Source organism: Narcine bancroftii, chromosome 4 (genome assembly GCF_036971445.1).
Source record: "Narcine bancroftii isolate sNarBan1 chromosome 4, sNarBan1.hap1, whole genome shotgun sequence".
NCBI lineage: Eukaryota > Metazoa > Chordata > Chondrichthyes > Torpediniformes > Narcinidae > Narcine > Narcine bancroftii.
Window position 1 is genome coordinate 36,024,336 of NC_091472.1, and position 15,750 is coordinate 36,040,085.

The window sequence follows — 15,750 nt, forward strand, 5'->3', positions numbered from 1 at the left end:
TGTTAACCAGAACTAAACACAATATTCCAAATGTGGTCTAACCAGAGTTTTATATAGCTGCAACATTACCTCATGTTCTAAAACTTCTGAACTACCCTATCAACCTGCACAGCGACCTTGAGAGATCAATGGATTTGGATCCGAAGGTCCCCATGTTCTTCCACACCGTTTGACCTTCAAAAGTGTATCACTTTACACTTATCTGGATTGAACACCATCTGCCACTTCTGCCCAACTCTGCATCCTGTCTATATTCTGTTGTAACCTAAAACAGCCTTCAACACTATCCACAACATCTCTAACCTCTGTGTCATCTGCAAGCATACTGACCTTCCACTTCATTGTCCAGATCATTTATAAAAATCACAAAAGAACAGGGGTCCCAGAACGGACTGCTGCAGAACTCCACTAGTCAGTGTCCTCCAGGTAGAATGCATTCCACCTACTACTACCCTCTGCTTTCTGCAGGCAAGTTGATTCAGAATCCACACAGCCAAGGAACAATGAATCCCATGCCAAATGCTTTCTGAATTAGTCAACCAAGCGAGACCTTGTCAAACACCTCACTAAAATCTACATATGCACTGCATCTTCTGCCCTACTTTCATCAATTTCTTTTGACATTTCCCTTATTTTACCATCTTTTCCCTGTCTCAGTGGGACAAACCTATCCAGAAACCCGCACAATTGTTTCCTAAACATCCTCCACATTTACTTCAGTATTTCTTCCCCCCCCCCGAACATCTGTTACCAATTATCTCTCCCAATCTCTGCCTATTCCCATCATAATTATCTCTTCCCCAGTTACTGTTTTGTCTATTCCTATCCTTGTCCATAGCTATGCTAAAGGTCAGAGATTTGTGATTGCTGTCACCAAAATGCTTCCTCACCAAGAGGTCTATTACCTGACCAGATTCTATACCCAATACTAGACCCAGTATGTCCTTTCCTCTAGTTGGCTTGTCATATGCTGTGTTAGCAATTCTTCTTGGACACACTTGACAAATTCTTCCCCAACTATCCCTCTTGCAATAAGGAAGTGCCAGTTAATATCTGGGAAGTTGAAGTCTCCCATAACAACAGCCCATTCAAAATCTGCCTACTTATCTGCTCCTCAGTGTCCCAAAGGCTATTTGGGGGCCTATAGACCTCTCCCAATAGAGTGATTGCTTCCTTCCTGTTTCTGACATCCTCCTACCATGTCTCAATAGATAGTCCCTCCTCATTGGTTAACTGGTGTATTTGGGCGGCACAGGCTCATGGGCCAAAAGGGCTGTTACCGTGTGTAAGTAAAATTGTCCTCTCTTTCTACATATCGATACTATCCCTGATTAGTAATGCTACTCTTCCAGTCTCTGTAATGGCAACATCATAATTCCACATACTGATCCGTACTCTTAAGTTCTTCACCCTTATTCCTAATGTTTCTTACATTGAAGTAAACATATTTCAATCCTTTTTTTTAAAATTTATTTATAGTATCTCCATACATTCATTTCAAATTGACTTAGTATAATATTACATAATAGATACTAAATAATTTTCAAATTTTCACCCCCCCCCCCACCTCCCCTAACCCCTTAGGAAACCACCTTGTGGTGGTTAATACCCAAAAGCCCAAATGGGTGTGGTATAAACCACAAGTGGCATATGACTTTCGGGAGCAGAAGTACCACCCCCTCCCCCCCCCCCCAGGCAGAGAAAATACACGTATAAACCGAAAAATCATCATTTCTTATATCCATAAAACCCCGGTCCATCAATTTAACCAATCTTATTCAAAAACTCTTTTTTTTGAAAATCCAAACTTGATATTAAATTTTGCACCCTTTCCACCCTCCCAACACTGAGTTAAACATTGTTTACAATCAATAAAAGCTTTTTTTAAAAATTTTTTTCAAGTCTTCCTGAATTTCATCCACTGAATTAAAACACCTCTGAACATCCCAGTTCAAGACCGAATCTTCCATTCTTCTCAGTCTCAAGTTGAATTTGTAGCTTACTTTCAAAAAAAGTTTTTTCAAATCTTTTAAAATTTTCTTGAACATAATTCCTTCGGTCTTGATCTTCTAAAGCATCAATGTTATTCATAAGTTCTTTCTTCTATGTTTCCCAATTTAATATCAAATTTTCCACTTTGTCAATCTTCTCAATGTTAAGTTGAAATTATTGTTTATTTTCAAGAAAATTTTTTTAACTCTTCTTGGACATTGCTCCTTCGACTTTAATTTTATAAATCATCAATCTTATTCATAGTTTCTTTCTACTGAGTTTCCAAATTTAATAAAGTTTCCGTTTTTTCCAATTTTCTCAATATTAAACTGATCTTGTTGTTTAGTTTAAAAACAATCCTTTTCAAAACTATTAAAATCTGTTTGCAATGTATGCATACTCACAGATAATAAATTCACTCTTCCAATATTCCATCCAAAAAAAATCACTGATAAACCTTATTGCAGGTCAAGGAGTTCCATATATATGTTTATCTTCAGAAAATATTTCAAATATTTCAAATCAACATTCGCCGCCATCTTTCAAAAAGGAGTCCGAAATCAACTTTAATAAGTTCTGTTCTTGAGAAAATTCCAGCACCAACTCCGGCTCTGTCTGGGCAAAATAGGTCAAGTTTCTTCCAAAGTCAAAGAATGTAATTTTGTTCTGTATTTATAGATAATAAGTTCATCCTTCCGATATTCCATCCAAAAAAAATCACTAATAAACTTTAATGTTATCTGGATTTTTAAAACTCACGGGCAACCAATGCCAATTACTGCAATTTATCTTCATAAAACATTTCAAATCAATATTCATCACCATCTTTCAGAGGGGTGTCCAAGGCCAGCTTATCTGACAGTCCAATTAATGAGCTCCGTTCTTAAGAAGATTCCAGCCTTGACTCCGTGGTTCTGTCTGGACAAGTAGGCCGTGTTTCTTCCAAAGTCGGAGAGTGTAGTTTTGTTCTGTATTTGAACTCTATTTTCCTTAATCTTTGTTGCCATTTTAAACTAAAAACAATTGATAAACAAAACAAAGACTTTTAACAAAAAAGAAATATTCTTAAAATGGGTATTTATATAACTGCCTGGGGGAGACCGGGAAGGCATGTCCGCTCCCTACGCCATCTTGCCACACCCCCCCACATATTTCAGTCCTTAAAACCGACTACATTTATGCTCTCTCCACTTCCTGTCCTTCCACACAATCTCACTTTACATTGCTTCAATTTTTTCGCCATATATTATATACTCTGCCATATCATTCTGGTTCCCACTCCCTTGCCAAACTAGCTTATACCCTCTGCCAGGATATTAGTTCTTTTCCAGTTCAAGTGTAACCTGTCCTTTTGCTACAGATTATACATTCCCCAGAAGAGAACCCAATAATCCAGAAACCTGAAATCCTGCCCCCTGCACCATGCCTTCATTTTTCATATCAATCTATTCTTACCTTCAATAGTGCATGGCATGGGCAGCAATCCTGAGATTACTACCCTTGAGTTCATGTCTTTCAGCTTCCTACCTGGCTCTCTGTATTCTCTCCTCAAAATCTCATCCTTTATCCTACCTATGTGATTGAGACCAATATGCACCACAACTTTGTTATGTATCTTTATCTTTGCTCTATAAATTGCACTGTCTGACCTGCTGAGTTTTTCCAGCGTTGTATTTTTACTTCAATCACAGTGTCTGCAGACTTTTGTTTTTTTACTCCTGTACCACACTTTCTGGCTGCTCGCCCTCCCTTTTCAGGAGATTCATTGGACCCAATCCAAGACGTCCTGGCCCAGTGCCTGGGAAGCCACAAACTATTCATGTGTCTCTTTTGTGTCCATAGAATCTATTGTTTGCTCCTCTATCACTGCTGCTCTCCTTTTCTTCCTCCTTCCTGTCTAGGGCCAGTCTCAATGTGAGCTTTGTCTGGTAGGTCATCCCCAACAGTATCCAAATTTGGTATATTTGTTATGGAGGGTGTTGTGGAAATTAACTCAGAGTCTTCAAGATTTGCTTTGTGTTTATTAACATGATATTATGTTGCCTGCAGCAACCATTTTTTTTTTTGAACTTTTGATTTTCCAAAGACTCGTGTAAATCTAATAAACAAAATATTACATTCTCTTTCCACGTAATATGCTTTGCAGAGTCTTTATTTTCCCCTCCTTACACCTTCCCCTCCCTATCCTTTAAATTATTCAAATACCAAAATATAAAAATACAAAAACCACCTAAATACTGACAAAGACCTTGATCCTCCTTAAGGCTAGTGGACCTCGGGTGTTAAATAAAAACAGGTAGAGGCAAAAACACATCATCTGCACCACATTCCCTGTTTCATACTTTTAATCCTTCAACGTTTGGGACAGATTGTTTATTTTCTCTTATTCGGAGAGGGAGGGGATGTAAATAATATCTGTGCACCTATGTGCCTCAGATACGGTTGCCACACTTCAACAAATGTGTCATATCTCTTCCGTAAATTGTAGGTGATTTTCTCCAGGGGAATACAATACTATTTCCCTATTCCATTGTGCAATATTTAGCTGGGCTAAACTTCCACATAACTACTATACACTTCCTGGCTCCAGGGCGATCTTCACAAAAGGAATTTGGTGTTTGGACAGTCTGAACTGTACTTCCCCAATTTCCCCTAAAAGGTAGAACTCCAGATCCTGTGGAAAATTCACCTTCGTAATTTTTTTCAGAGTGCCCCGCAGGTCTTCCCAGAAGAATCTCCCCCTTGTACACAGCCAGGTGGAGTAGACAAAGGTCCCAACCTTCACCCCACACCTAAAGCATATTTCTGGAACACCACCAGCAGGCAATTAATGACCCTGTGATTTTGGGATGATTTATTATGTTGTGCCAGGAATTAAGTAAAGCATATTCTTAAAATCAGATACAATTATGTTGAGTAGTGTTTTATGAATAGTTTATAAAAGTTAATTCAATATATTTAATATACTGTTGGTGGAGGTTAAAAATATTTAGATCAGTGGTTCTCAACCTTTTTTTTAACCACTCACATACCACTTTAAGTAATCCCTATGCCATTGGTGCTCTGTGATTAGTAAGGGATTGCTTAAGGTTGTATGTGGGTGGAAATGGAAGATTGAGAATCCTTGCTCTCGACCCAATTGTTATTGAAATATTTTGCTTGAGAAAAATTGTCATTGGCCCATTTCTTTGGAGTTATGAAACTGTGCACATAATGGGTCAATTAGGTACGATTAAAACAGTGGTTTTCAAACTTTTTCTTTCCCCCACATATCACATTAAGCAATCCCTTACTAATCACAGAGCACCTATGGCGTAGGGAATACTTAAAGTGATATGTGACTGGAAAGAAAAAGGTTGAGAACCACTGGTATAAACATTACTTTTATTCCGTCTGTCTTAAAAATCTCTGTGTTAATTTGTAATGTTTTGGTTTAGATTTTGTTACAATGAAATAAACGAGAATCAATTTAATCTCTATATCTATCTGTCTTTCTCTAAGCTATTCGTTCAAAAAGTTACAAAATGTTCTTTTGTTGTCATTTTATTTTAAATTTTAAAAAATTTAGACATACAGCACAGTAACAGGCCATTTTGCCCCACGAGTCCTTGCCGCCCAATTAATACCCAATTAACCTATTTTGGAAGGTATCATTTGCTCAGCTTTAATTAACTTGGTTTTGGCAAATTAAATTTGGAATTCAGACTGTTGGACATGCATGGAAATTTTTTGCTTATTTTTAAAACAATGTGAGTATTCCATAAATTCAAAAGTATTCTTCTTCGATATTCCAACAGGATTGGGAACTTGTTGATCCTTTTCCTCTTCCTCTAGTTATAATTGGAAGCAAGTATGATATTTTTCAGGTACAGTGAAGATTATATTGTGACTTATTTTTGAATATTTTATTTTTGATTTTAAAGATTTTGCATTTCAAACAACACCAGAAAACTTTAGTCCCCTTTTACAGAGTATATTATATCAAGTTTTTTTTCCCACCCCCACCCCAAAACAAGAAATCAACAAACACATACTAGTTACAAAAGAAAAATAAAACAACAGAATAACGATGGTTATAAACAGATCACAGAAATAATCCAAAGATAGCATAAGCCAAGAAGATTCCTAAGCAACCTAAAGTACATAGAAAAAAAAGCAAAACAAAAAGAGACCCTACAAAAACCGGGTCTCAGAGTTTTTCTTCACTTCTGGCATTCCGGGACTGGTGTGAACTTACCATCCATCGTTCCTTTTAAAGAAAAGAAGTGGGGGGGGGGGGGGTGGTGCAATCATACCTGCGTTCCAATGTTCTGCAAGTATGGTTGCCACACTTCAACATATGTATCATACCTCCTCCTCAGATTGTAGGTGATTTTCTCCAGGAGGACACACCTCTGCATCTCCTTTCCCCAACGTGTGGTGTTCATCTAGGAGTCAGACTTCCAGGTAACTGCTATTCATTTCCTGGCCACAGCCAAGGCAACTTTTACAAACTGAATTTGATATATGGACAATCTCAAACTCTTGTCCACAATATTCCCCAGCAGGATCAGCTCTGAGTCCTCCGGAAAGTCTACCCCTGTGATTTTTCTTCCCCAAAATATCCCCTAGATCTACCCAAAAGGGTCTCATCTTGGTGGATAGCCAGGTTGAATCTACAAAGGTTCCTGTCTCTATGCTGCATCTAAAACACAATTCTGAGATTTCTAATTTTACTTTGTGTAATTTTTGCGGTGTAAAATACAGCTGATGCCGGAAATTGTACTGCACCAGCCTATATCTGGCATTAATGACGACTGTCATGCTGTCCCGACATAAGTAGGACCAGTACTGTTCATGAATTGTTGTTCCTAAGTCTGACTCCCATCTTTGCCTCGATTTATGAAAGCTCAGTTTCAGGCCCTCATTTTGGAACACGAGATACATAGCAGAGATGAATTTATGTGTGATCCTCTTTCAAATTAGCCTCCATGTCACTACATACTGGCAGGACCATAAACGGGCCTAAATTATCCCTCAAAAAAATCTTAATTGAAGATAGAAGAAATCAAATTTATTTTTTAATTGCTCGAATGACATGGGCTGCCCCTTCTCTCATAACCGTCCTCGATATACCTTATTCCGTTTTAGGACCAGGTGTCCAGGATCTTGATACCTATGGTCATAGCAAGTAATTTATTCTGGGTTAGGAGCATTTGAGGGGACAATCCCACTTTAAGCCTAATGATCTGGTTTATCTTTTGCCATATTTGAATTATGTGTTTTAATATGGGGCTATCCATTTTCCCTGATACTAATTTTGTGTCCCATTTATGTATGTATGTGTGTGTATATATTGTGAGTAGACCAGTTTGTGGCCTGGAGGTTATACCATCTCCCTCAAAGAGCAAGGTGATAAACCTCAACTAGGCTGATTACATTGTCATTTCAATTTAAAATGTTTCAATTGTGAAAGCATTTGCTCTGGTGATTTGATAACTTGTTAATCTTTCCATAGAATTTTGAATCTGAAAAAAGAAAAGTAATTTGCAAGACACTGCGTTTTGTTGCTCATTACTATGGAGCTTCATTATTGGTATGTTTTTAATATTAATGTATGCAGTTTCACTTTTAGTACAACAATTTGTCTAGAACTTATCATAACAAAGAAAATGCTTTACAGGACCATTACTTAAAATAAAATATAGCAACTTGTATGAGGACATATTAGTGGCCAAGTGGTATAGAAGAATAATGCTGCTGCAATGCCGTTCAGGAGACCCAGATTCAATCCTACCCTTGGGATTTATCTGTGTGGAATTTGCATGATTTTCCATGACCATGTGTGCTTTCTCTCACATGCCAAAGATTCACTGGTGGGAACCTAATCAGCTATTGTAATTTGTTCCTGGTTTGAGTGGTGAGTGGAGCAGAAGAATTGGGGACACAGGAGTTGAATGGGATGTGAGAGGAGACAAGATCAAATTGATGCCAACAAGTGATGGTCAGTATGAGTATGATAGGCTTTTCAATATAACTGAATCTATTAGGTTGGGTGATCAGAAGCTGGATTAGATGGGTAGATTTAAATGGGTATCCAATAAAAACAGGGATGAGCAAGATTCCAAATGGTGGTCTAGAGGAAATAACAAAAAGGAAAAGAGAAGGGCAAGGCACAAAAGTTTGAATGTTTGAAAGGAAGGATGAGAATTTGAAAATCAAGACCGAAGGCATTGTAAAATTCAGGGGGGGTGGGTCCATACAAATTAAAATCTGTGCAGTTCGTATTTGAAGGGTATAACAAGGGAGTTCATTAGAATAGATCACCCATCTAAATGTAATTGAGACATGGATTGATGTTTCTGCAGGAAATGGAATGCACCAAGGGTGAAGTCTGCTTGTATTATGGATGTGGAAAAAGATCTTAGTAGCATTGATATGAGGTCCAAATTTAAATGTGGGGTTAAAATGTTGCTCTGGTTGAGAATTATCTGGTTCAATTTCAGACAATCCAGGAGCATACTGAAATTGGTGAGTAGGAAAAATGATTGCTAATGGGGACCAAGACAAGACAGTCATGAGAGAGAGCTGGCTATCATCAATCTTGCATATGAATATTGACAGAGTTAAAGAAAGTTATTGTCTGATATGACTGGTAGATAGAAAAATAGGAGATCATAGTAAATCCTGAATTATTTATGCCTAGGATAACTTCATAATTAAAGAACAAGACCATCATAGATATTGTCCTATGCTTTCATTTCCACTTTCATAAGTAACGCAAATCAGTCAGAAACCCTTTGTTATATTTCTACCCTATGTATTTACTGTCTTTTTAAATTTAATTCAATTAGTTTACAATTATAGTTTTTTCTTTATAAGTACAGGTGTGTACTGCTTAACGTCCATTCAGGAAACATCTGACTGTGGTCCCATAATTATTCAGTAACCATGAGCAAGTGCACAGCAGTTTACAAAAAGCGATTACTAGCTATTGGAATTTGTATACTGTATACTGTTACGGAGTCCAGAGGACCCCAAAACCCAGCAGCAATAGATATGCACTACAACACAGGGTTACTTAAACAAAAGTAGTTTTTAATTATATTTGAACAAGAAAACAGAATTAAACTTTAACTTATTACTTAACCTACTAACTACTTATTCCCCCCTTTAATGCTAAGCGCAGGTGTGTGTAAAGTATATTTAATATTAGAAAAGTTCTTTGAATTACAGTCCAATCTCACGGGTTTCAGGTAATTTTTGTTCTGTGCACAGAACCCCCTTCAGGGTTCTCCAGATGATCCTCTTTCTTTCAGGTCACCTTTCAGACCACCAGTCTTCTCTGTTGACCAGGTAGCCTTCCAAAGTTTGCCAGCTTGTCCTTCAGAAACTGATTTCTGTGCCTCTCCTCTGTGTTTCACACCCTCCCTCTTTGAGAACAAAACTCTTCTCCCCGCCTGCAAAGATCACATGCTTTCCCGGCCAAGCTGCTGTCGATACTTTGTTGCCTTCTGCAAATTAGCATTCTGCAAAAGTCCTGCAAGTATTCTGTTTTAAAATGTGTATGTGCAAGCTGCTCTAGCAATTCCTCCCAAACCACCTCTAAATACTCTGTCACAATACCCAAAGTGATCCGACTGCCCCTCTCTCTCCCCCCACAGCCCTGTATCATTCCCCACACTGATCCCACTGCTCTGCTCTCTCCTCACAGCCCCATGTCAGTCCCCACACTGATCCCACTGTCCCGCTCTCTCCCCACAGCCTCATGTCAGTCCCCACACTGATCCTTACTTACAAATACTTAAATAGGATACTGTACAGTACACTACAGTATCCTATATAGCTTAGCCGAGTATATAATAGTGTTCACGTCAAATATTGCCGATTTCACAGAACATATAATGGACATTAAGGAGTGCATGCCTGTACTTGTTTGACTTCAACAGGTAATACTCTTAGTGCATATGTACTTTATTCAGTATATATGACAATAAGTTCATTATCATCAATCAATAATCAACCAGCCAGTTGTCAGCATGTGATGCATTTTGTCAGTTTTACCAGTAATTTGAACTGTTTATGATTATTTGTGGAGGTTAGAGTTAAATGTAATCTCTGCACTCTTCTAATAACAGATTTGAATAACAGGTCTTGAATTCAGAAGTTAGCTTGGCCGCACAGTTGGCGTAGTGGTTAGTGCAATGCCTTTACAGTGCCAGCGATTGCAACCGTGTTTTGAATCCTGGACTAAGGAGTTTGTACATTCTTGTCATGTCTCCCACCATTCAAAACATAGGAGTAGGGGGTTAATTGAATGGAAATTGGGCAGCATGGGCTCGTGAGCGAAATGGCCTGTTACCATGCCATATGTCTAAATTTGAAAATAAATTGCATTTTTCAAAGATCTGCTGACCATGGGGATGCAATGCCATGCAACAGGGACACAGAATCATATGTAAAAAGACTAAAGGTTTTGTATTTAAATGCACGGATCATAAGAAATAGTGGTTGACCTTGTAGTACAGCGACAGGTTGTCAGGTATGATGTTGTGGCCATCGTGGAGTCATGGCCAAAGGATGGATGTCATTGGGAGCTTAATTTCAAATACAGTGTATCGAAAGGATAGACAGGTAAGCAGAGGGGGTGGTTTGGCTCTATTGGAAAGGAACAACATTAAATCATTAGAAAGTGACATAGGATCAGAAGATATAGGATTATTGTGGGTTGAGTTAAGAAATGGCAAGGGTAAAAGACACTTTTGACAGACGTATCAGAAGGGCAATGTTATGGTAGTCACGGGGGATTTTTACATGCAAGTAGATTGGGAAAACTAGGTTTGGACTGGATATCAAGAGAAAGAATTCATAGAAAGTCTACAAGAATGCCTTTTAGAGCAGCTTGTTGATGAACCCACTTGGGGATTGCTTGCACTGGATTGGGTATTGTGTAATGCACCAGAAGTGATGAGAGAGTTTAGAGTAAAGGAACCATGAGGGGCCAGTTATCACAATATGATTGTCTTCAGTTTGAGATTTAACCAAGAGAAATTAAAGTGAGATGTGTCAGTATTTCAGTGGAGAAATGGGAATTTCCATGGAATGAGAAAGCAACTGGCCAAAGTAAATTACAAAGGATCACTAGTAAGGAAGATGGCAGAGCAGAAATGGATGGAGTTTCTGGAAGAAATGAGGAAGGTGCAGGATAAATATGTACCAAAAAAGAGAAAATACAGTACAGCTCTGATTATCCAAAATCAGATTCTCTGAAATCCTCATTTATCCAAAAATTTTTCAGAGCTTAACAGATCAGGGACCTTGGGCTGCCAGCAGCAGCGGGGTCCTCAATGGGGAGGTATCAGTGATCAGCAGTGGCCAGCTTTTGTTTGGTGAATTAAGCATTATTTTAATGGTTAAAAAGCCTTCCCTTGTTGTTGTTAAACTGTGGCTGACGAGGGAAGTCAAAGCCAATGAAAAATTAAGAGAGGCCTACAAGAAAACAAAAGTTAGTGGTCAGATAGAGGATTGTAAAGTTTTTTTAAATTTTTCAGTATGAAAGAAGGTTTAAAAAAAAGCTTCTTCAAGTATATAAAGAGTAAAAGAAAGGTGAGAGTAAAATATAGGTCCATTAGAAAATGACACTGGAGAAATAATCATGGAAGACAAGGAAATGGCAGAGGAATTAAATGAATATTTTGCATCAGTCTTCACTGTGGAAGATATTAGCAGGCACTGTTGAGAAATCACTTGGACAATTATGAGCAGTTTGGGCTCCTTGTTTAAGCTCTTGGCCTGTACTCATTGGAATTTAGGAGAATGAGGGGGATCTCATTGAAACATTTTGAATGTTGAAAAGCATGAAAAAAGTAAATGTAGAAAGGTTATTTCCCATGGTGGGATAGTTAAAGAGGGCACAAGGGTGTCCACTTAGAACAGAGATGTGGAGGAATTTTATTTAGCCAGAGAGTGGTAAATCTGTGGAATTTGTGGCCACAGATGGTTGTGGAAGCCAAATCATTGGGTGCATTTAAGGCTGAGATTGATAGTTCCGTGATTAGCCAGGGCATCAAAGGCTATAGGGAGAAGGCCAGATGGTGGGGTGAGTGGCAAAGTGGATCAGCTCATGATTAAATGGCAGGGCTGACTCGATGGGCTAAATAGTAAATTTCTCCTCCTTTGTATTATAATCTTATTTTCCTCATGGTGTTTACAGTAAATGTTTCAATAATAAATTCAAAGAGGAATTTTTAGGCAAAATCCCATAAATATTGTACCATTTCTGATTAGTTTTTCAGCAATAAATCAGAAACTACGGCATCTAAGTTGCGCTCTGTCCTGAACAGTTTGGCATTTGGCTCTGATAGGAGGTGAGCAACATTTTGTATTTTACTTCCAGTAGCCAAGTCTACATTGTGCAGTAAAATAAGATGCCATACATTTCTTGAAAATTCACGCAAAACACTGACTTTGACTTGGTTCAGCCTGGACCTTCCATTGTAACTGCTCTTAATCTTTCATCCTAAGAAGAACAAAGATCCAAAAGAGGTAACCTCCAACAAGAGTTGTTATTTTCATAAAGCAATGGAATACACATGGAAGTTTTAAAATAAAAATGCTATATCTCAAAATCTCATATTTGTTTTTTATTTGATAGCAAAACAGTATCTACAGAGTACAACAAACCACTGTTTGTCCCAGCTGGGATGGATTCATTAAGTCAGATTGGTAAGTAAACAATAGAAATCTGTTCTACTACAGAGTAACTTGCAGTAGTATAAGCAACAAATTCCATTTGGTGATGTCAGTAATTATAGGATGATTGCGATTCAGAGTTAACTTCCTGCAGTCCATCTTTATCTTTTAATATTTTATTTATCATTTTCCAAACTTAAACTCAGTTGTCCACATTATCAGTGTCAATGTTAACAGTATCAGCATTGACTACAATTTACAATTATCCATCTTATGCAGATTTCAAGCTCTTCATCTCCCTCCCTCCCCAACCCCCATATTTAACTAACCAGTTACACACAACATTCAAAACACTCACAACAAAAGTATAAGACATATATCAGGATTTTATGGGTTTGTCACGACACGGCGACCAGTGCTCAGGCTGTTTTCTTCTCTTGACTTTTACCTGCAGTCCATCTTGTCACAAGAGGAGGAAATCAGATGTAAAAAGTTGTCCTGTCTTTCAAGTTGTCAGGAACAATTTACCTATTCGATTGCTTATTCTAATAACATGAACTGCACTAGAGAATGAGTTTCCTCTCAGAAAAGCATTTTTATAATTTGATAGATTCATTAAGTGCTTATTAAAATTGATAGCCTTCCTCCTAATTCAATTCTATAGTGCTCCAGAATCAGAAAGCAATTTTACAATCAATCCTGTTTTTCTGGAGTAAATCAGCAAAAGAATGTTTGTGTGACGGTTATTAAGGCCCCTGAATATAAAACTTGCAAACACTTGCATGGTATTTCCTAAAATATATCATGGGATTTAACTCTTGAATATATGAAAAGGAAGCTACATGTGCACCTTTTAAAAGGTGGACCAGTTTCCTTTGTAACACTGTTTGCAGTACATTTTTTGTCATTTAGTCTTGGGTGAGTTTTAGGTCCATCAAGTGTAAGAAGGTTATATTATCATCTTAAGTTGGTAAATTTGCATTTGGGTACCACAGCAAATTCTTAGGAGCCTTCAAAATCTACTGTTTTTTTTTGTATATACACAGGATCTCCACCTGCTGGTGAAGTTGACTTGGGCAAAATAAATGCACGAAATCCAATTGATTTGTGGAAGAAAGTATATGAGAGGTTATTCCCATGTGAGGTAACATTGCCATATCTTTGTAACATAATGTTTCATGTATTTAAACACAAATCAATGTGAATAAGATCAGTTACTTTGAGTGGATGACATTGTGGCATTATCAAAACACGACTCAAAACTGGTGAGGATTGGGAATTACATACAAAATGTTCAGAAAATATGGTGAGTTTAAAAAAAAAGGAAGTAGATTTGCAGTACAGGTAGTGAAGACATTGCAGATTTGGAAAGAGAATATGATGGTGGAAGGGCAATCTTCTTGGATAGAGTTAAAGCACGAAGGGTATGATACTTAACGGCCAGATTATCCAGTCCACTCCTCACAAATTAGTTGCTCCATTCAGCTGTCATTGGAGAACCTGCTGAGCTCCCAACAAAGGAGTTAATAAGAAAGTCTGCAGACACTGATTGTAGTTTAATATACAAAAGTCCTGGAGAGTCTCAGCAGGTCATGAAGCATCCATTGGAAGCAGACATATATAACCAACGTTTCAGCCCTGAGCCCAAAATAAAAAGGTGGAAGGAGGGAAAAAGGAATAAGGGGAGGTGCACAAGCAGAGAGAAAAGAGCTGAGAAATGATAAGCTGAGGGGATAGCTCTCTGAATGGAGAGGGAAGGGAGTTGGGAGTTGGAGGAAAGGGATAGGGTTGGAGAGAGAGAGAAGCGGGGGACGGGCTTAATAGAAACTGGAGAAGTTTATGATAATGCCCTCTGGTTGGAGAGTGCGAAGATGGAATATTATGTGCTGTTCCTCCAATTTGCGTGTGGCCTCAGTTTGGAACCATGCATGACCTGTCATTATGGGAATGGGCAAGGAATTTAAATGGTTGGGTACTGGGAGGTCCCTGGTATTACACCAGACAGAGTGTAGGTACTTAATGAACCGATCACCCAGTGTGCATCCAAGCTCTCAAATGTAGGGGAGGCCACAATGGGAGCACCAGATGCAGTAGATAACCCCTGCAAATTCACAACTGAAGAGTTGCTTCACTTGGAAGCACTTTTTGGGACCATGAATGGTGGTGAGGACAGGTGTAACATTTCCTGCAATCATAGAAGTAGGTACTAAGGGGGGCAATTAGTACGAATGGATGAACGGATGAGAGAGTTATGGAGGGAGTGGTTCCTGAGGAAGGCAAGAGTGTCTAGTAGTGGGATCATGGTATAGGTTGTGGAAATTTTGGAAATGTGTTCCATGCAGAGGCTGGTGAGGTGATAGGTGAAGACGAGGGGAATCCTGACCTTGTTGCTTCTAGGGCAGGAGGGATCAGGACAGATGTACAGGAAATAGATGAGATGAATTGAAGGTTGTCAAGGGTAAGCCACATTTTTTTGAAGAAGGAGGTCACTTCAAATGATCTGAATTGGAAGACTTAATCCTCGGAACAGATGAGATGGAGACTGTGAAATTGAGAGAAAGGATTGGAACCCTAACAGGCACAGAGTGAAGAGTTGTAGTCGAGGTAGCTGTTGGAGTTGGTGGGTTTGTTGAAAATGTCTGTTGTTACGAACCATGTGTAACGAGCAGCAATAGATGATGAACCAGACAGTATTTAAATTTTAAAATATTAATTTTATTTCTAACTCTTAAAATATAGTCTTAACTATAGTTATTTTACTAAAACAGGAGCTCGTAATACCTCCCCTCAACAAAGAAAATTTTTAACTATGATCTCTTCTTCTTTGGCTTGGCTTCGCGGACGAAGATTTATGGAGGGGGTAAAAAGTCCACGTCAGCTGCAGGCTCGTTTGTGGCTGACAAGTCCGATGCGGGACAGGCAGACACGATTGCAGCGGTTGCAAGGGAAAATTGGTTGGTTGGGGTTGGGTGTTGGGTTTTTCCTCCTTTGCCTTTTGTCAGTGAGGTGGGCTCTGCGGTCTTCTTCAAAGGAGGTTGCTGCCCGCCAAACTGTGAGGCGCCAAGATGCACGGTTTGAGGCGTTATC

General features: G+C 38.6%; 1 protein-coding gene across 2 annotated transcripts in view; it reads left to right on the plus strand.

Moving 5' to 3' along the window:
• dync2li1 (dynein, cytoplasmic 2, light intermediate chain 1) overlaps window positions 1-15,750 on the plus strand; it is an 82,872-nt gene that overhangs the window by 29,947 nt on the left and 37,175 nt on the right. Inside the window, exons 7-11 of one of the 2 annotated variants that reach the window (XM_069931055.1) lie at window positions 5,790-5,858; window positions 7,490-7,567; window positions 12,259-12,338; window positions 12,626-12,696; window positions 13,710-13,807. In XM_069931055.1, coding sequence (XP_069787156.1) covers window positions 5,790-5,858; window positions 7,490-7,567; window positions 12,259-12,338; window positions 12,626-12,696; window positions 13,710-13,807 — 396 coding nt within the window. The remainder of the gene's footprint in view (window positions 1-5,789; window positions 5,859-7,489; window positions 7,568-12,258; window positions 12,339-12,625; window positions 12,697-13,709; window positions 13,808-15,750) is intronic. The other variant, XM_069931056.1, reaches the window with a different exon arrangement.